This window comes from Heteronotia binoei, chromosome 2 (genome assembly GCF_032191835.1).
Source record: "Heteronotia binoei isolate CCM8104 ecotype False Entrance Well chromosome 2, APGP_CSIRO_Hbin_v1, whole genome shotgun sequence".
In the NCBI taxonomy this organism is placed as follows: Eukaryota; Metazoa; Chordata; class Lepidosauria; order Squamata; family Gekkonidae; genus Heteronotia; species Heteronotia binoei.
The window spans coordinates 195,658,400-195,678,410 of record NC_083224.1 but is presented as its reverse complement, the minus strand read 5'-3'; the positions used below and the strand labels follow the sequence as shown (position 1 = coordinate 195,678,410).

The 20,011-nt window shown below is 52.3% G+C and overlaps 1 protein-coding gene across 1 annotated transcript in view; it reads right to left on the bottom strand.

Annotated features, from left to right (window-relative positions):
* The window catches only part of UNC13A (unc-13 homolog A), a 230,988-nt gene that overhangs the window by 5,968 nt on the left and 205,009 nt on the right, over positions 1–20,011 (bottom strand). The window contains exons 40-42 of the mRNA XM_060233129.1: positions 19,919–19,999; positions 15,640–15,787; positions 7,454–7,546 (exon numbers count right to left, since the gene is read on the bottom strand). Coding sequence (XP_060089112.1) covers positions 7,454–7,546; positions 15,640–15,787; positions 19,919–19,999 — 322 coding nt within the window. The remainder of the gene's footprint in view (positions 1–7,453; positions 7,547–15,639; positions 15,788–19,918; positions 20,000–20,011) is intronic.

The following is a 20,011-nucleotide window of genomic DNA, read 5'->3' as shown; positions in this document are numbered from 1 at the left end:
CCGACCGGACGCTGCGGAGGGAACAGGATTGTGACTGCGAGGTAAGCTGTGTGCGAAAACGGTAATTATCGTGCGCCTGAAAACCTCCAGAGCTATTGCTGCAATTTCTCCGCAACTTTAGCACTTGAGAGTCAAGTATGTCTCTTTTCAGAAGTTGAGAATCTGAGCTATCGAAGCCCCAAAGAACTGGAATCTGTAGGTTTTTCATACGCACTCGCCATCTAATGTATCGCAAGCTCTGAAATATTGATCCCAGGCTGATCAGATCACATTTAATAGATGAATGGACCGTATTCATATGGTCACTGAACTGCATACGAAACTCCCCAGTACTTTTCTACCTCAGCCCCCCACCTCAATCAGTCGGGCTAGAACTGATAAAAGGAAGTACGTACTTATTCACCCAAAGGGTGATGAACGCATGGAATTCACTGCCACAGGAGGTGGTGACAGCTACAAGCATAGACAGCTTCAAGAGGGGATTGCATAAGCATATGGAGCACAGGTGCATCAGGGGCTATTAGCCATAGTGTATTGTTGGAACTCTCTGTCTGCGGCAGTGATGCTCTGTTTTCTTGGTGCTTGGGGGGCAACAGTGGGAGGGCTTCTAGTGTCCTGGTCCCACCGGTGGACCTCCTGATGGCACTTGGGTTTTTTGGCCACTGTGTGACACAGAGTGTCGGACCGGATGCGCCACTGGCCTGATCCAGCATGGCTTCTCTAATGTTTGGTGTAGTGGTTAAGTGTGTGGACTCTAATCTGGGAGAACCGGGTTTAATTCCCCACTCCTCCACTTACAGCTGCTGGAATGGCCTTGGGTTAGCAATAGCTATCGCAGGAGTTGTCCTTGAAAAGACAGTTGCTGTGAGAGCCCTCTCAGTCCCACCCGCCTCACAGGGTGTCTGTTGTGGGGGAGGAAGGAAAAGGAGATTGTAGGCCACTCTGAGACTCTGTCCTTGAAACGGCAGCTTCTGGGAGAGCTCTCTCAGCCCCATCCACCTCACAGGGTGTCTGTTGTGGGAGAGGAAGGGAAATGAGACTGTAGGCTGCTCTGAGACTCTGTCCTTGAAAGGGCAGCTTCTGGGAGAGCCCTCTCAGCCCCACCTGCCTCACAGGGTGTCTGTTGTGGGTGAGGAAGGTAAAGGAGATTGTGAGATGCTCTGAGACTCTGTCCTTGAAAGGGCAGCTTCTGGGAGAGCCCTCTCAGCCCCACCCACTTCACAGGGTGTCTGTTGTGGGGGAGGAAGGGAAAACAGATTGTGAGATGCTCTGAGACTCTGTCCTTGAAAGGGCAGCTTCTGGGAGAGCCCTCTCAGCCCCACCCACCTCACAGGGTGTCTGTTGTGGGGGAGGAAGGGAAAACAGATTGTAGGCTACTCTGAGACTCTGTCTTTGAAAGGGGCAGCTTCTGGGAGAGCCCTCTCAGCCCCACCCACCTCACAGGGTGTCTGTTGTGGGGGAGGAAGGGAAAACAGATTGTAGGCTACTCTGAGACTCTGTCCTTGAAAGGGGCAGCTTCTGGGAGAGCCCTCTCAGCCCCACCCACCTCACAGGGTGTCTGTTGTGGGGGAGGAAGGGAAAACAGATTGTAGGCTACTCTGAGACTCTGTCTTTGAAAGGGGAAGCTTCTGGGAGAGCCCTCTCAGCCCCACCCACCTCACAGGGTGTCTGTTGTGGGGGAGGAAGGGAAAACAGATTGTAGGCTGCTCTGAGACTCTGTCCTTGAAAGGGGCAGCTTCTGGGAGAGCCCTCTCAGCCACACCCGCCTCACAGGGTGTCTGTTGTGGGGGAGGAAGGGAAAACAGATTGTAGGCTACTCTGAGACTCTGTCCTTGAAGGGGCAGCTTCTGGGAGAGCCCTCTCAGCCCCACCTGCCTCACAGGGTGTCTGTTGTGGGGGAGGAAGGGAAAACAGATTGTGAGATGCTCTGAGACTCTGTCCTTGGAAGGGCAGCTTCTGGGAGAGCCCTCTCAGCCCCACCCACCTCACAGGGTGTCTGGATCGGGGCGGTGTGACGGTGCTGATGTTGTTAGATCTGTCGGCCGCGTTCGACACGGTCGACCATCGGCTACTGACCTGCCGCCTCGCCGATATAGGGGTGAGGGGGTCTGCCTTACAATGGCTCTCCTCCTTCCTCGAGGATCGGGGACAAAGGGTGGCAATTGGTGGTGAGCGGTCCCGGAGGCGCACACTGGATTGTGGAGTGCCTCAGGGAGCAGTTCTCTCACCAATGTTATTCAATATCTATATGCGCCCTCTTGCCCAGATTGCCAGGAGATATGGACTTGGGTGCCATCAATATGCAGATGACACCCAACTCTATCTGCTGGTGGACGGCCGGCCTGACTGCGTCCCTGAGAATTTAGACCGGGCCCTGCAGGATATGGCAACATGGTTGAGGGAGAGTGGGCTGAAACTGAATCCAGCGAAGACAGAAGTCCTTTGTCTGGGTCGGGGCGCCCGGGAAGGGGAAATACCTCTTCCGGTCTTCGACGGGGCGCCGCTGAAAGCGGCGCACCGGGTTAGGAGTCTGGGAGTCTTACTGGAGCCTTCATTATCAATGGAGGCCCAGATTGTAGCCACTGCCAAGTCAGCCTTTTTCCACTTGAGGCGGGCAAGGCAGTTGGCTCCCTTCCTAGAGCGCCAAGATCTGGCAACGGTACTTCACGCAACGGTCACCTCGAGACTGGATTACTGTAATGCCCTCTACATGGGGCTGCCTCTGTACCGAACCCGGAAGCTGCAGCTGGTGCAGAACGCAGCGGCCAGACTGTTACTGGGGCTCCCTAAATAGGAGCATATACAGCCTGGGCTGCGCGAGCTGCACTGGCTGCCAGTTACATACCGGGTTCGTTACAAAGTGCTGGTCATCACCTTTAAAGCCCTATATGGTCGAGGACCTGTCTACCTTAGGGACCGTCTTTCCCCATACGAACCCCAGAGAGCACTGAGGTCAGCTGGAAAAAACTTGCTGACCACCCCCGGACCAAGAGAGGTGAAGCTGCAATGCACCCGTAATCGGGCCTTCTCCTCTGTAGCCCCGAACCTATGGAACCAACTTCCAGAGGAAATGCGGGCCCTGCGGAACCTTGAACAATTCCGCAGGGCCTGCAAAACTTTCCTCTTTCGACTGGCTTTCGCTGATGAAGGAAGTGATTGCTGATGAAGGAAGTGACTGCTAAGGATTACCGCCATCATATAAAGAACAAACAGCACTAGCACTTTTATTACTAATTAATTAATCAATTTTAAACTTATTAGAATTTTAACGTTAAATGTAACTTTGTTGTTTTGTTGTTTTTGTATAATTGAATGATGTTGTCAGCCGCCCTGAGCCTGCTTCGGCGGGGAGGGCGGGATATAAATAAAATTACCTACCAACCTACCTACCTACCTGGGAGAGCCCTCTCAGCCCCACCTGCCTCACAGGGTGTCTGTTGTGGGGGAGGAAGGGAAAACAGATTGTGAGATGCTCTGAGACTCTGTCCTTGGAAGGGCAGCTTCTGGGAGAGCCCTCTCAGCCCCACCCACCTCACAGGGTGTCTGTTGTGGGGGAGGAAGGGAAAACAGATTGTAGGCTACTCTGAGACTCTGTCCTTGAAAGGGGCAGCTTCTGGGAGAGCTCTCTCAGCCCCACCCACCTCACAGTGTGTCTGTTGTGGGGGAGGAAGGGAAAGCAGATTGTAGGCTACTCTGAGACTCTGTCCTTGAAAGGGGCAGCTTCTGGGAGAGCTCTCTCAGCCCCACCCACCTCACAGTGTGTCTGTTGTGGGGGAGGAAGGGAAAACAGATTGTAGGCTACTCTGAGACTCTGTCCTTGAAAGGGGCAGCTTCTGGGAGAGCTCTCTCAGCCCCACCCACCTCACAGTGTGTCTGTTGTGGGGGAGGAAGGGAAAACAGATTGTAGGCTACTCTGAGACTCTGTCTTTGAAAGGGGCAGCTTCTGGGAGAGCCCTCTCAGCCCCACCCACCTCACAGGGTGTCTGTTGTGGAGGAGGAAGGGAAAACAGATTGTAGGCTACTCTGAGACTCTGTCCTTGAAAGGGGCAGCTTCTGGGAGAGCTCTCTCAGCCCCACCCACCTCACAGTGTGTCTGTTGTGGGGGAGGAAGGGAAAACAGATTGTAGGCTACTCTGAGACTCTGTCCTTGAAAGGGGCAGCTTCTGGGAGAGCCCTCTCAGCCCCACCCACCTCACAGGGTGTCTGTTGTGGGGGAGGAAGGGAAAACAGATTGTAGGCTACTCTGAGACTCTGTCCTTGAAAGGGGCAGCTTCTGGGAGAGCTCTCTCAGCCCCACCCACCTCACAGTGTGTCTGTTGTGGGGGAGGAAGGGAAAACAGATTGTAGGCTACTCTGAGACTCTGTCTTTGAAAGGGGCAGCTTCTGGGAGAGCCCTCTCAGCCCCACCCACCTCACAGGGTGTCTGTTGTGGAGGAGGAAGGGAAAACAGATTGTAGGCTACTCTGAGACTCTGTCCTTGAAAGGGGCAGCTTCTGGGAGAGCTCTCTCAGCCCCACCCACCTCACAGTGTGTCTGTTGTGGGGGAGGAAGGGAAAACAGATTGTAGGCTACTCTGAGACTCTGTCCTTGAAAGGGGCAGCTTCTGGGAGAGCCCTCTCAGCCCCACCCACCTCACAGGGTGTCTGTTGTGGGGGAGGAAGGGAAAACAGATTGTAGGCTACTCTGAGACTCTGTCCTTGAAGGGGCAGCTTCTGGGAGAGCCCTCTCAGCCCCACCCACCTCACAGGGTGTCTGTTGTGGGGGAGGAAGGGAAAACAGATTGTAGGCTACTCTGAGACTCTGTCTTTGAAAGGGGCAGCTTCTGGGAGAGCCCTCTCAGCCCCACCCACCTCACAGGGTGTCTGTTGTGGGGGAGAAAGGGAAAACAGATTGTAGGCTACTCTGAGACTCTGTCCTTGAAAGGGGCAGCTTCTGGGAGAGCTCTCTCAGCCACACCCACCTCACAGGGTGTCTGTTGTGAGGGAGGAAGGGAAAACAGATTGTAGGCTACTCTGAGACTCTGTCCTTGAAAGGGGCAGCTTCTGGGAGAGCTCTCTCAGCCACACCCACCTCACAGGGTGTCTGTTGTGGGGGAGGAAGGGAAAACAGATTGTAGGCTACTCTGAGACTCTGTCCTTGAAAGGGCAGCTTCTGGAAGAGCCCTCTCAGCCCCACCTGCCTCACAGGGTGTCTGTTGTGGGGGAGGAAGGGAAAACAGATTGTAGGCTACTCTGAGACTCTGTCCTTGAAAGGGCAGCTTCTGGGAGAGCCCTCTCAGCCCCACCCACCTCACAGGGTGTCTGTTGTGGGGGAGGAAGGGAAAACAGATTGTAGGCTACTCTGAGACTCTGTCCTTGAAAGGGGCAGCTTCTGGGAGAGCTCTCTCAGCCACACCCACCTCACAGGGTGTCTGTTGTGGGGGAGGAAGGGAAAACAGATTGTAGGCTACTCTGAGACTCTGTCCTTGAAAGGGCAGCTTCTGGAAGAGCCCTCTCAGCCCCACCCGCCTCACAGGGTGTCTGTTGTGGGGGAGGAAGGGAAAACAGATTGTAGGCTACTCTGAGACTCTGTCCTTGAAAGGGGCAGCTTCTGGGAGAGCCCTCTCAGCCCCACCCACCTCACAGGGTGTCTGCTGTGGGGGGAGAAGATATAGGGGATTGTAAGCCACTCTGAGCCTCTGATTCAGAGAGAAGGGCGGGGTATAAATCTGCAGTCTTCTTCTTATGTTCTTATTGTAAAATGTGGTATGTCAAGGTAGACTGCCTCTGCACAGGGAGGTTTCCCTTCTCAACCACGGCTAATGGATACTGTCTTCATTCTGCAATGTGTGATTCTGACCGATTCTCTGCTAGGCTTGTTCTGGCGTCGCTCTTCTCCTCGCCCTCCCACCCCCGACACTTCCATCCAATTTTGCACAAGCTGCTGTGGGGCTGTGACTTGCGTCGCGCCTTTCCCACGGCAAGCAAGGTCCTTTGAAAATTGGTTTCCACTTGCCGCGGGAAAGAGGCAAGGTGAGTCGCAGCCCCGTGGCAGCTTGTGCAAAATCGGATGGAAGCGTGGGGGGGGGGGGAAGAGCTCCCATGACGGAAGAAGCCTAGTGGGGAATTGGTATATTGGACTGGATGCATGGCGGGAAACCTTTGCGGGCATCCAAGCGACTGCAGGAGTGCTAGCCGTGTGATATTTCCGTGTGAGATCTGGAATCTTTTAAAGTAACCAAGGAGTGGTCAGGGCGCGAAACTTGACTGCTGTGATTTGGTAGGGCAAGTTGGGGTAGCCTCTTTTTGCATGAATATAAGCGGGCGCGTGGTCCGCCATGTTGTCTTGTTTTAGTATGCAGCAGCAATAAAGCATGTTCTGTGTTGAACTAATGCAGGAGTGTCGAAAATGCAATTCAGGGGCTGAATCAGGCCCCTGGAGGGCTCCTATCAGGTTCCAGAGCAACTGTATGTCATCTGCTTCCTTCTCCCTATATCTTGCTTCCTTCTGCAACACAGCTTGCTTTGCAAGGCTTGCTCAATCGCACAGGAGCTACAGAGCGAAACCTCTATTTTCTCCATTGGCTGAGACTCCTCCCTTGGGGAGGAAGGGGGGGGAAGGCAGAGCTTGCTTTGCCAGGCTCTCTCAATCGTACAGTAGAGCTACTGAGCCAAGCCTCTCTTCCTTCAACTCGCTGAGACTCCTCCCCCTCCCAGCGCCCTGGGGAAAGAAGGGAAGAGCCAGAGCTTCCTTTGCCCAGTTCCCTGGATCCCACGGGAGAAAAAGAAGCCCGTCTGAAAGCCACCAGAGAAAGGGCTTTCTCCGTTATGGCCCCCGTATGGTGGAATCAGCTGCCGGAAGAGGTGAGGGCCCTGCGGGACTTGGCGCAGTTCCGCAGGGCCTGTAAGACGACCCTCTTCCAGCTAGCCTACACCTAGCTATGATGACAACTGATGTAACTGGCCAGCCATCTGTTTACAGGAAATTGAAATATTCTGTTTTAAAGTTTTAACTGTTTAAATATTTAATTGTTTTATACTTAATATTGTTTAAATTTTATGTTTGATTAAATTGTTGGAAGCCGCCCTGAGCCATTCGTGGGAAGGGCGGGATATAAATCTAAAAAAAAAAAAAAATACAAAGAAAGCATCTTTAAGACCAACGAGTGCTAACATTTAAAGCATGTTTTAAGTTTTTAAAATATATATATTTGTGTTTGTCTGTGTTCTTTATAAGATTTGTAGGTTTCTCATACGCACTCGCCATCTAACGAATCGCAAGCTCTTCGGTGCTACCGAATATCCCTGCTACCGAATCTTAAATAGGTACACACATGGCCCGGTCCAACACGGCTCGGTCCGACAAGGTCTTATTTATGTCAGTTCCGGCCCTCATAACAAATGAGTTCGACACCCCAGTAGTGCATCAAACCCAGTAAGTTCCAGGTCTCTGTTTTCCATGCTAGCACACTGACCTTTGACGGTGACTTTGTGCTCTCCTGTCCCAGGATGGGTGAACAGTTCGACGTAGATGGAGACTTCTCCGACGGGGTCATCCACACCGGACCCTGCGCGGTGAAAGGCAGAATGTTAATTCCTGAAGATGCGACGCGGGAAGTTTTCCCGCTGGCTTAGCCTGCGGTTTTCTCCCATTTTGGACCCTCCCGGCCCGCATGAAGAAGGACTCAGATCAAACTTCTTGCTTCAGAGCTATTCAGAGGCACCCTGACATGGGCAGTCTAGGATAGGCTGATCTCATCAGATCTGGGAAGCTAACGAGGGTCGGCCTTGCTTGGTGTTTAGATGAGCGACTGCCGGGGGTTGCAAACCACCTCTGTGCATCTCTTGCCATCAGTTGGCTTTGTGTTCGCAGCAAAATCTCTGGGAGGACTTTAAGATACGTGAGCAGGAGGAGGAGTTGATATCCTTGCTGCTAACAGCGGCAAAGTTTGCAATAGCAACAAATTGGAGAGCCAGTTTGGTGCAGTGGTTAAGCGTGTGGACTCTTATCTGGGAGAACCGGATTTGATTCCCCGCTCCTCCGCTTGGACCTGCTGGAATGGCCTTGGGTCAGCCATAGCTCTGGCAGAGTTGTCCTGCCAGAGCTTGAAAGGACAGCTGCTGTGAGAGCTCTCTCAGCCCCACCCACCTCACAGGGTGTCTGTTGTGGGGGGAGAATTGCAAACCTCTCTGAGTCTCTGATGCAGGGCTGGGTATGAATCTGCAATTCTTCTTCTAAATTTGCCTCCCTCGGTTGTTTAGTTGAGTAAGTGGTGGGAATATTTTATCTTGGATAAAACTGCTCACAATCTGGGTGGCAGGACGAGACCAGGTCGCAGCAATATCCTTCTTCTTCTTTTCCCCTTTTCTAGATTATTTTGCTTGTGGTATTTTTGGACAGGGTGCGTCTAATTCTAGTTTTTTTGGTTTGGCATTAATAAGTACCAATTATTTTTATATCTTATAGTAACATGGGACAATCTATTTGTAAACTGTCAATTGATTCGTTATCTTGCATATGGGTTTCTGAAATAAAATTATTCTGAACTTTTTAAAAACCAGCCAAAAAAAAAAATCACTTCCCACAATGCTCTTGCCGTCGCTAGTCACCGAAGTTGTGGAAACAGTACAAACTCCTGAAAAATCGGATCCGAAGGCAGATGTTGCCGCTTTGAGCAGAGCGGGCGTCCCTTTTCAAACCACCTTCGGTTCTCAAAAACCCGAGGATTCCTCTTTCCGTGTCTTTGGGCGTTTTCCCGAAGGCCTCTCCTCGCCCTGTGGGCTGCCCAATCCGCCTCTTTCCAAGCTCCGAGCTAGCAAGCTTTTGTGATATGAGTCCCTCGGCATTGCAAACCCATCTCTGCCTCCCCATTCGGTAACTGGACCCTCCCCTCTCCAGCGGTTTGCCCATAAATGCTCCAAGAAGCAGGAGATTGGGGAGGGGGTGTCATTCAAACAGGCGATTCCGCAGAGGAATTCCACATGCAGCAAAGGTGGTGGGGGGGGGGGAAGAGCAAGAAGGTTGCGATGGCCAGCGGGCGGCCTCAGAGTGTTGGATGGTCTCTAGACGGCAGTCCAACCTGAGTGGTGTGAAGGGATGCGGCGGGAAGGGGAGAGAGATCAAGGAGTCAGAAATATAGCAGAAGGGGAGTGATCTTTTGGGTTCTGCGATTTCCACAGGGATCGATGTGGCCTAGAGAACAAGGCTGCGTTTTATGGGTCACAGACTGAGGGACAAGGGTCGTTTTGTAGAAAAATAGTTGGTGGAGCTCATTGGCATAACTCATTAGCATATGCTGCCCCCCCCCCCAGCTAAAAGCAACCTGATGCAAGAAAGGAGAGCCCCAGGTGAGCGAGGCCTGCTTGGGCTGGCTAGAGATCCATCCAGCCCAAGCAGGCCTCGCTCACCTGGGGCTCTCCTTGGCTACCCCATCCCACAATCAAAAGGCCAGCACCTGCCACCCCAAATCACATCAGAAGTAGAGAAAGGGTGGCGCGGGCTTCTCCAGGGGTTAATGAGGGCTGCTAGGGGTGTGGCAAAGCCCCTGGGGGCTGGCTGGCTGCCCGCTCTCCTCATCCAGGGATTGTTATGCACCTGCACCTCCTATTCCATGGACAAGGTAGGTGGGGAGGAACAGGGGGAACCCTCAGAAAGGTTCAGGAGCTGTGCTCCTGTGAGCTCCTGCTGAATTCAAGGCCTGGTGTCACCACACACCTTTTGTACGCAATATGTCCATTCAGCGGACTTCAGTTATACAGATAATGCTGATGGGTTGTTGATGCGTGCATGTTGAAAACTGTCTGCATTTTAAGAGAACAGGGTGGCAAAACCATGCACTGCAGGTGTGATTTGTGCAAGGGAGGCACCAAATGGAAAGCGGTTTTGAGTCTTGCCAGCACAGGTGAGCATTTGGGGGCACATCCTTGAAAAGAAGGGCGCTTTTTTTTGAGAAAGAACACACTTCTGGCTGGCTTGGCATTGGGGGTGTGTGGCCTAATATGCAGATGAATTCATGCTGCGGGGGGGAGTTTCCCCCCTACAAAAAAAGCCCTGCTGGGGAGCATCCAATGACTGAATGCCCCTTTTCTTACACAGGCTGCCCACAAAGAGAGGAAATGGACCCACGACCGTTTGAGAGCCAGTTTGGTGTGGTGGTGAAGTGTGTTGACTCTTATCTGGGAGAACCAGGTTTGATTCCCCACTCCTCCACTTGCAGCTGCTGGAATGGCCTTGGGTCAGCCATAGCTTTGGCAGAGTTGTCCTTGAAAGGGCAGCTGTTGTGAGAGCCCTCTCAGCCCCACCCACCTCACAGTGTGTCTGTTGAGGGGGAGGAAGGGAAAGAAGGTTGTAGGCCGCTCTGAGAGTCTGTCCTTGAAAGGGAAACTTCTGGAAGAGCTCTCTCAGTCCCACCCACCTCACAGTGTGTCTGTTGATGGGGAGGAAGGGAAAGGAGATTGTAGGCCGCTCTGAGACTCTGTCCTTGAAAGGGCAGCTTCTGGAAGAGCTCTCTCAGCTCCACCCACCTCACAAGGTGTCTGTCGTGGGGGAGGAAGGAAAAGGAGATTGTAGGCCGCTCTGAGACTCTGTCCTTGAAAGGGCAGCTGCTGGGAGAGCCCTCTCAGCCCCACCCGCCTCACAGGGTGTCTGTCGTAGGGGAGGAAGGGAAAGGAGATTGTAGGCCGCTCTGAGACTCTGTCCTTGAAAGGGCAGCTGCTGGGAGAGCCCTCTCAGCCTCACCTGCCTCACAGGGTGTCTGTTGTGAGGGGGGGGGGGAAGGAAAGGAGATTGTGACTGCTCTGAGACTCTGTCCATGAAAGGGCAGCTTCTGGGAGAGCTCTCTCAGCCCCACCCACCTCACAGGGTGTCTGTTGAGGGGGAGGAAGGGGAAGGAGACTGTAGGTCGCTCTGAGGCTCTGTCCTTGAAAGGGCAGCTGCTGGGAGAGCCTTCTCAGCCCCACCCGCCTCACAGGGTGTCTGTTGTGAGGGGGGGGGGAAAGGAAAGGAGATTGTGACTGCTCTGAGACTCTGTCCTTGAAAGGGCAGCTTCTGTGAGAGCTCTCTCAGCCCCACCCACCTCACAGGGTGTCTGTTGTGGGGGAGGAAGGGCAAGGAGACTGTAGGTCGCTCTGAGACTCTGTCCTTGAAAGGGCAGCTTCTGGGAAAGCTCTCTCAGCCCCATCCCCCTCACAGGGTGTCTGTCGTGGGGGGAGAAGACAGGAGATTATAAGCCGCTCTGAGTCTCTGATTCAGAGAGAAGGGCGGGGCGTAAATCTGCAAATTCTTCGTCGTCTTCTTCACGGGTGAGTGGGGGCAGTGCTTTTAGGTCCACAGCCTTTGCCCCTTACATGCTGGACAGAGAGCTCCTCCCCCCCCCCCCATGCATATTTTCTTTCCGCTCCCAGTAGTATGTAAGGAGTCGGTCATACGGTGCACACAATTGTACCTTTCTCCCCTCCTTTTGTGCTCCTTCTTCCCGGAGCCACATGCAAATACCCGCTCAGTCCAGGAGCCAATCATGTCCAAGTGCCAAATGCAAGCAAGGGTGCAGCCCCGCCCCCGCTTCGAGAGCAGCCCCCCCCCCCAAAGCTCCCCCCTTGCCTCCTCCATCTGCCATACAGCGTTTGTACAGGCAAGTGTGCCCCCTAGAGGTCACTCTGATGCATTTGATGCACTTGCGTTAGGAGGGCTGGCTGGGTGGGTGGGTAGGGACAGGCAGAGCACCTGGATCAAGGCTAGTAAACGATCCCTTGGGGGGGGTGAGGGGGGGTCTCGGTTTGCTAAGGCTGTTCACCTGAGAATGAAGAGTTCAAGACCCAGGCCTCTTGGGCACCAAAGTTTGCCAACCAGATCTGAGTGCTTTCCCTAACAGCGTGCTTCATACCTCACCAGGGGTGGAATTCTAGCAGGAGTTCCTTTGCATATTATTCCACGCACCCCAGATGTAGCCAATCCTCCGAGAGCTTACAAAAAAGAGCCTTGTAAGCTCTTGGAGGATTGGCTACACATTGGGTGTGTGGCCTAATATGCAAAGGAGCTCCACCCCTGTACCTCACCTATGGAATATTTATGCATTTTTCTTACACTCCCTCGCCTATTAGACTTCAAGAACGTCGGAGAACTCCTGTGGAATCCGACCTCAAAAGCCACGTAGTCCTGCTCCGCGTTGAATCCGGTATCCGGATGTCCTTGACACAAACCTCCCGTTATTTGGATATATGCCGACTGTCTTTTACATAGGGCAAACAGGACAAACCCTATGCCCAAGGATAAATGGATACAAATCTGACATCAGGAATGACAGAACTGAGAAACCTGTGGGAGAACACTTTAACCTTCTGAAGCATTCAATGGGTGACCTCAAAACTGTTTTACCGCAAAGTAACTTCAAGAACAGGATGGAGAGAGAAATTGCTGAGTTACAAATTATTATGAGACTTGGAACAAACACCTCCCCAGGACTGAACTGGGATATTGGTTTTTTATCTCATTACAGATGCTAAACTCACTCTCACTGAGTATAGCTATATATCCACAGTATTCCAATGTATTTCTCTTTTAGAATAGTGCAGAGGTGGCCAAGGGTAGCTTTCCAGATGTTTTTTGCCTACAACTCCCATCAGCCCCAGCCAGCATGGCCAATGGCTGGGGCTGATGGAGTTGTAGGCAAAAAACATCTGGAGAGCTACCATTGGCCACCCCTGGAATAGTGTATCAGCATAATGTTTTTTTAATTGACATACTCAAATAAGGGATATTGGCTGTTTATCTCATTACATATGCTAACTCATCTTCCACTATATTTTAATGTATTTTTTTCCTAATGGTAAACTAGAATGATGTATATATGTGTATTACATGTTTAAATTAAACCTCTGAGAAACTCATGCCCTCATTTTAAACCCCGAGCTAATATTACAACAGACTCCTATTTATGGCACTTCACACCTAACGACATAGACCTCCATCTGCTATTCTGACTTATATTGCCCTCTTGTTGTTGCAGCCCAGTTAAAACAAACTAACAATCACCAGACCCCAAATTGTGATCCTTTAAATCTGCTAACAAACATTTCCAAGACTCTGCATATGCATTCACTGCCCACTTTCTCTGTATTTAGGACTGTTTGCCATTCCATCCTGTGGAAGTGTCAGATCTGGCCCTCATAACAAATGAGATCGACACCCCAGCGCTAGGATTCCCCCAACTTGAAATCACTAGCCCTATCTCCCCCCCCCCCCCCCCCCAGTTCTTCAGCTTTTCCTAGTATGGTTGGATAACCTCACCAAAATGGCTGGATCAGCCCACGAGCCACAAAGTCACTGGCTCTTTCCCTTTAGCCCCACCTTTCCCCCCTCCCCGTTGCTCACAGGGTCCACGTTCTGGAAATTTTACTAGCTCTGACCAGGGTGTCGTGGGGTTGGCTTTCCAGGATGGGTGCAGCAGGGAAAGGGAAGGGAAGGAGTTTCAGAAGAGCGCGAGACGTACCCTTTTCAGGATAAGTTTCTTCGCTAAGTGTAAACCTAACACCTTTTCCACCATGGACTAGTCAAGGGGGAGAAAAGGAAGAGAAAGGACAGAGAAAGAGACAGAGAGAAGGGTTAAAATGAAAGACGAGAGAACACATCCGTCAGGAGGAATGAAAGGCAACAGGTGAGGGAGAGAAAGAAGAAAGAAAGAAAGGTCAGCCACCGCAGACGCAAAACTGGGGCTCCAAACTCTCCTCTGGAGGTTCCAAAACCAAGGTTACATAAAACGCCAGCTCCTATAATGGCGGCAAAGTAGGATTGCCCGGTCCCTCTTTTGGGGGTTTCAATCTGCCACTGGCCAGCTGGCTGACAAGGAAAACCCTGCCTGGTCACGGGGACACCATTCTGCAACATCCCCGATGCAATAACGGCATGTCCGGGCGATGTCATCAGTCAGGGACGTCACGTGCAGACACTCTGGCATTTGGGCAAACTCTATGGTTTTGAAGGTGAACAGAGCATCCCCACAAGATGTCATTCTCCCCCCCCCCCCAATCCCTCCTGCTGGACTAGGGGTTCTTGCACCGCAGGCCGAACCCTTCTCCTTCAGCCCCCTCAGTGGTACATTCACGCATGCTTTGCGTGTGCGCCCTGATGATGTCAGTGATGATGTCACTGTCACACACACACACCCCTCCAACTTCGCCGAGGCTTTGGTGAAGTACTTGGCCTACTCCCACCTGCCAGCCCTGGCTGGATGGCTGAGGGGACCTAGAAAGCCTACAGCAGAGCAACCGTGTGTGTGTGTGTGTGTGTGTGTGTGTGTGTGTGTGTGTGTGTGTGTGAGAGAGGTCTTTGGGAGTCCCCAGTTTGGGAGCCAACATTTCTAGTTCTCCAAGCAGCCCTCAGGCCAAGCCAGACCCAAGGTGTTTTGGGGGGCCTGGCAGAGAAAGGGAGGCAAACGGTTAGAAAGGCAGCGGCTTTTCCACACCTGCAAAAAAACCCAACCATCATCAAGCTTGCTCACATCAGTTCCTAGGGTTGCCAGCCTCCAGGTGGGGCCTGGAGATCTCCTGCTCTGACAACTAACCTCCAGCTGGCAGAGATCAGGTCCCCTGGAGAAAATGGCTGCTTGGAAGGGTGGGCTCTGTGGCCTTGCACCATGCTGAGGCCCCTCCCCTCCCCAAACCCAGCCCTGTCTTGGCTCCACCCCCAAAGTCTCCAGGTGTTTTCCAACACAGACCTAGGGTTGCCAAGTCCAATTTAAGAAATATCTGGGGACTTTGGGGCTGGAGCCAGGAGACTTTGGGGGTAGAGCCAGGAGACATTGGGGTGGAGCCAAGATCAAGGCTGTGACAAGCATCATTGAACTCCAAAGGGAGTTCTGGCCATCACATTTAAAGGGACAGCACACCTTTTCAATGCCTTCCTTCCATAGGAAATAATGAAGGATAGGGGCACCTTCTTTTGGGGCTCATAGAATTGGACCCCCTGGTCCAATCGTTTTGAAACTAGGGGGGTATTTTGAGGAGAGGCACTAGATGTTGTACTGAAAATTTGGTGCCTCTACCTCAAAAAACAGCCCCCCTTCAGAGCCCAGATACCCATGGATCAATTCTCCATTATTTTCTATGGGAATAAATCTCCATAGGGAATAATAGAGTTCCCAGCAGACATTTCCCTCCCCTCCCCCCGCTTTCTGACGACCCTGAAGCAGGGGGAGGGTCTCCAAACCGGGGGATCCCCTGCCCCCACCTGGGGACTGGCAACCCTACACAGACCAGGCATCCCTGTCCGCTGTGCGGCTTTGAGCCATCAGCCAGTTTAGGAATCCCGTGGGCTTGCTATTCTATGGTTGGTGCTACAGCTGTGCTGAGGTATTTGACAGGCTTGAGAAAGTAGCCTTGTTGTTAGGATTCCGGGGAAGTGCTCTTGAAATTCTGACCTAGCATGGTGGGTGCTGCCACAAAATGGCCGCCACATGAGGCAAAGCCGGCCACAAAATGGCTACCACCGCTTACCTTCAGTTAGTCCCCTCAGTGAAAATCCTAGTTCTGAAGTAGCAACTGCCACCAAAGCAACATGTCTAAACATTTGCACAGCCAGTGTGGAAGAGATACCAGGTCATTCTGAACAGCCCCATTCTGGAAACACCCCTGGCTTCCACACGCATTCCCCGTTCCACCTGCTTACCCTGAGCGGACTGAGTCTGGACAAAGGTTTTGATGAGCAGGTCTGTGGCTTGGGTGTAAAGAGAGAGCGCGTAGCGGAGCGACTGGAGGTCAGGACTCTTCTCCAAGAAAGTTTTCTTGAGTCCAACTCCTCCGGCATGGAAATATTGCTGAGGGAGGGAAATTGAGGGGGGGAGAAGACGGGATCATGAACAGAGTGAACTTTTTGCAAAGGCTATCGTCATTAACGAGGGGAAGAAAAAGTTGAAGGCGGGGGGAAGAGCAAATAAGAATTTTTTTTTGTATCAGGAGGTTCTTTGCATATTAGGCCTGATGTAGCCAATCCTCCAAGAGCTTACAAGGCTCTTCTTACAGGGCCTACTGAAAGCTCCAGGACGATTGGCTACATCAGGGTTGCGTGGCCTAATATGCAAAGGAGTTCTTGCTACAACCCCTCTCTGCAGCAAATGCTTATAATTATAAATTAAATCACTTCAATGCAACTCTAACACATGATGTTCTAAGAATGCAATTCTGACATTGTGATGTTCTAAAAATGCTTGTATACGAACACTATGGGGATTTCAGGTGAAGCCCTCCTTCCAAATTATACCTACTTTAGGTGTTGATTGAGTCTGAGTTTCCTCATCACTGCACCATGAGAGCCATTTTGGTGTAGTGGTTAAGTGCACGGAGTCTTATCTGGGAGAACCGGGTTTGATTCCACACTCCTCCACTTGCACCTGCTGGAATGGCCTTGGGTTAGCCATAGCTCTCACAGGAGTTGCCCTTAAAAGAGCCAGTCTGGTGCAGTGGTTAAGTGCATGGACTCTTGTCTGGGAGAACCGGATTTGATTTCCCACTCCTCCACTTGCACCTACTGGAATGGCCTTGGGTTAGCCATTACTCTCACAGGAGTTGTCCTTGAAAGGCCAACTGCTGCGGGAGCCCTCTCAGCCCCACCCACCTCTCAGGGTGTCTGTTGTGGGGGGAGAAGATATAGGAGATTGTAAGCCATTCTGAGTCTCTGATTCAGAGATACTGGCTGGGTATAAATCCGCAGTCGTCTTCTTCATTTAAATATAGAGAAATAATTACCCCCTAAACCAATTTCAATCTCAGAATGTTCTGAACCTAGCCAAGAATAAAAAATTGCAACCAATATATTCATTTGGGGCTTCACCTTGAAAACGTGTCACCATGTTTGCTTGCGAGCGAATTTTGCAGCGAGCCTGTTCAACTGGCGAATATACCCTTTTCAGCATTAGTGACCTGACCACGAGCTGACCGACGATACATTTGGATTGCACTGAGCGACTTGGACAGCCGCCAAACAGGTCGGCGATTGCCTGTTGGTTAGACGCTGACTGACAGCTGATTTGGGGGATCAGCTGCGGGTCGGGTTCTGGTCTTCCAGCGCTCCCCTGAATCTGAGCCTTGTTGTGCTGGGAAACAGGAAAGCTTTAGGGCAGAGGTGTCAAACAGGGGGCTGAATCAGGCCCCCCAGAGGGCTCCTATCAGTCCCCATCAACTGGCTGTCATCTGGTTCCCTCTCCCTCTCTCTTGCTTCCTTCTGCATCACAGCTTGCTTTGCCAGGCTTGCTCAATCGCACAGGAGCTATGGAGCAAAGCCTCTATTTTCTCCATTGGCTGAGGCTTCTCCCTTTGGGAGGAAGAGGGGGAGGAATACCTTGCTTTGCCAGGTAATTGCTTCATTTACATAGTCATATGATGTATGTTAGAGGGTGGGGGGGGTCATATCAAGGAGCTAATGTGTATTGTTCTGAAATAGGCGGTCAGGAAGATTGGAAACCCTCAGTACTTGAGCCAATCAAGGAACAGAGGTACGGTCTTATTTATTTATTTATTTATTTAATGATTTATATCCCGCCCTTCCCAACAAGTGGCTCAGGGCGGCTCACAACATAGAACCCCACATAAATAGGGTTTAAGCATATAAACAGTTAAAATAATTAAAACATTTAAAACATTAAGGACAGCGGAAGTCTAGTAAAACCACACTTAGTTTCTTGTGCCAGCTAGTTGTAGGCCAGCCGGAAGAGGGTTGTCTTACAGGCCCTGCGGAACTGAGCAAGGTCCCGCAGGGCCCTCACCTCTTCCGGCAGCTGGTTCCACCAGGAAGGGGCCATAACAGAAAAGGCCCGGTCCCTGGTAGATTTTAAACGGGCTTCTTTTGGCCCGGGGATAACAAGGAGGTTTTGATGATTTATATGGTCTTGAGACCATGGGAGGTATAAATTGTTTTTTCTTTATTCTGTGCTTTGAGTTTGCTTAGGGTTCCCAAGTCCAACCCCCCAAATATCTGGGGACTTTGGGGGTGGAGCCAGGAGACTTTGGGGGTGGAGCCAGGAGACAATGGGGTGGAGCTAGGGGGAGGGGGGAAACGTTGAGCCGCCCCTGCGCAGCTGACGCCTCTTCTCCGCTCGCCGTGGTTGCTCCTCCGAGATGGGCTCAGGCTGAGCCCATCTCAGAGGAGCAGCCACGGCGAGCGGAGAAGAGGCCGCCGCGCCGCTGCCGCCTCGCCCGCTCCGCCTCTGGGGTGGAAGTGGAGGGGGGGTGGAGGTGGGCCGGGGGTGTGGCGAGCCGTGAGTCCGGGTCCTAGAAGGGCCCGGATTCATGGCTCGCCATGCTCCTGGCCTGCCTCGCCCTCCCCTGCGCTGCTGCCGCCTCTTGGCTGCTCCTCTGAGATGGGCTCAGCCTGGGTTCATCTCGGAGGAGCAGCTGCGGTGGGAGGGGAGGGGGCAGCAGCGGTGCGGCGACCTCGCCGGCTCCGGGATGCGGCGGCTGGCCATGCTCCCCGGCGCCGTTTCCACCCCCTCCCCCCGCTTCCGTTTTTTGGGGGAGCGGGGGAAGAGGGTGGAAATCCTGGGGTCCCCTGCCAGGGCGGGAGGGTTGGGAAGCCTAAGTTTGCTTGGTGTAGTGCTCCTACTGATATCAGTAAAAACTCTGGAATGGATCTACCTGACTGGCTTTGTTTTTCTTTTGGAGGTTCAGGGGAAACCCATTTATCACAAGACTCTGAAGTAATTTGTGAGGGGCCTCTGGAGATTTTGACTGCCTAGGGGCCTCCACAGGGTTTAATCCAGCACTGGAGGCCAAGCTGATTCTGTGATCAGTGTGCTCTTTGGGAGACCTGGTCCAACATGGCTTCTCTTACGTTCTTCTGTCTGGGGCAGTGATGCTCTGTATTCTTGGTGCTTGGGGGGCGGGGTGGACGGTTGGAAAGCTTCTGGTGTCCTGGCTCCACTGATGGACCTCCTGATGGTGCCTGGGGTTTTTTTGGCCATTGTGTGACACAGAGTGTTGGACTGGATGGGCCATTGGCCTGATCCAACATGGCTTCTCTTATGTTCTTCTGTCTGGGGGTAGTGATGCTCTGTATTCTTGGTGTTTGGGAGGGGCAACAGTGTGAGGACTTCAAGTGTCCTGGCCCCACTAATGGACCTCCTGATGGTGCCTGGGGTTTTTTTTTGGACATTGTGTGACACAGAGTGTTGGACTGGATGGGCCACTGGCCTGATCCAACAGGGCTTCTCTTATGTTCTTATGTGACACAGAGTGTTGGATTGGATGGGCCATTGGTCTGATCCAACATGGCTTCTCTTATGTTCTTATGTGACACAGAGTGTTGGACTGGATTGGCAATTGGCCTGATCCAACATGGCTTCTCTTATGTTCTTCTGTCTGGGGCAGTGATGCTTCATATTCTTGGTTTTTGGGGGCGGGGGGGGGATAGTGGAGGGCTTCTAGTGTCCTGGCCCCACTGATGGACCTCCTGATGGCGCCTGGTTTTTTGGCCACTGTGTGACACAGAGTGTTGGACTGGATGGTCCACTGGCCGGATCCAACATGGCTTCTCTTACATTCTTCTGTCTGGGGGTAGTGATGCTCTGTATTCTTGGCATTTGGGAGGGGCAACAGTGTGGGGACTTCTAGTGTCCTGGCCCCACTGATGGACCTCCTGATGGCGCCTGGTTTTTTGGCCACTGTGTGACACAGAGTGTTGGACTGGATGGTCCACTGGCCGGATCCAACATGGCTTCTCTTACATTCTTCTGTCTGGGGGTAGTGATGCTCTGTATTCTTGGCATTTGGGAGGGGCAACAGTGTGGGGACTTCTAGTGTCCTGGCCCCACTGATGGACCTCCTGATGGTGCCTGGTTTTTTGGCCACTGTGTGACACAAAGTGTTGTACTGGATGGGCCATTGGCCTGATCCAATATGGCTTCTCTTATGCTCTTTGGGAGACCTGAACTTGGCGGTAGGGAAGGAAAGCTTACCTTGATGGTGTCCAGGGCAAGCTCCACCACGGCACACTGCTTGGGGGTCAAACTCTTGGCTTCTTCTCGCACCATGTGGTCCTTGAAGGGGGG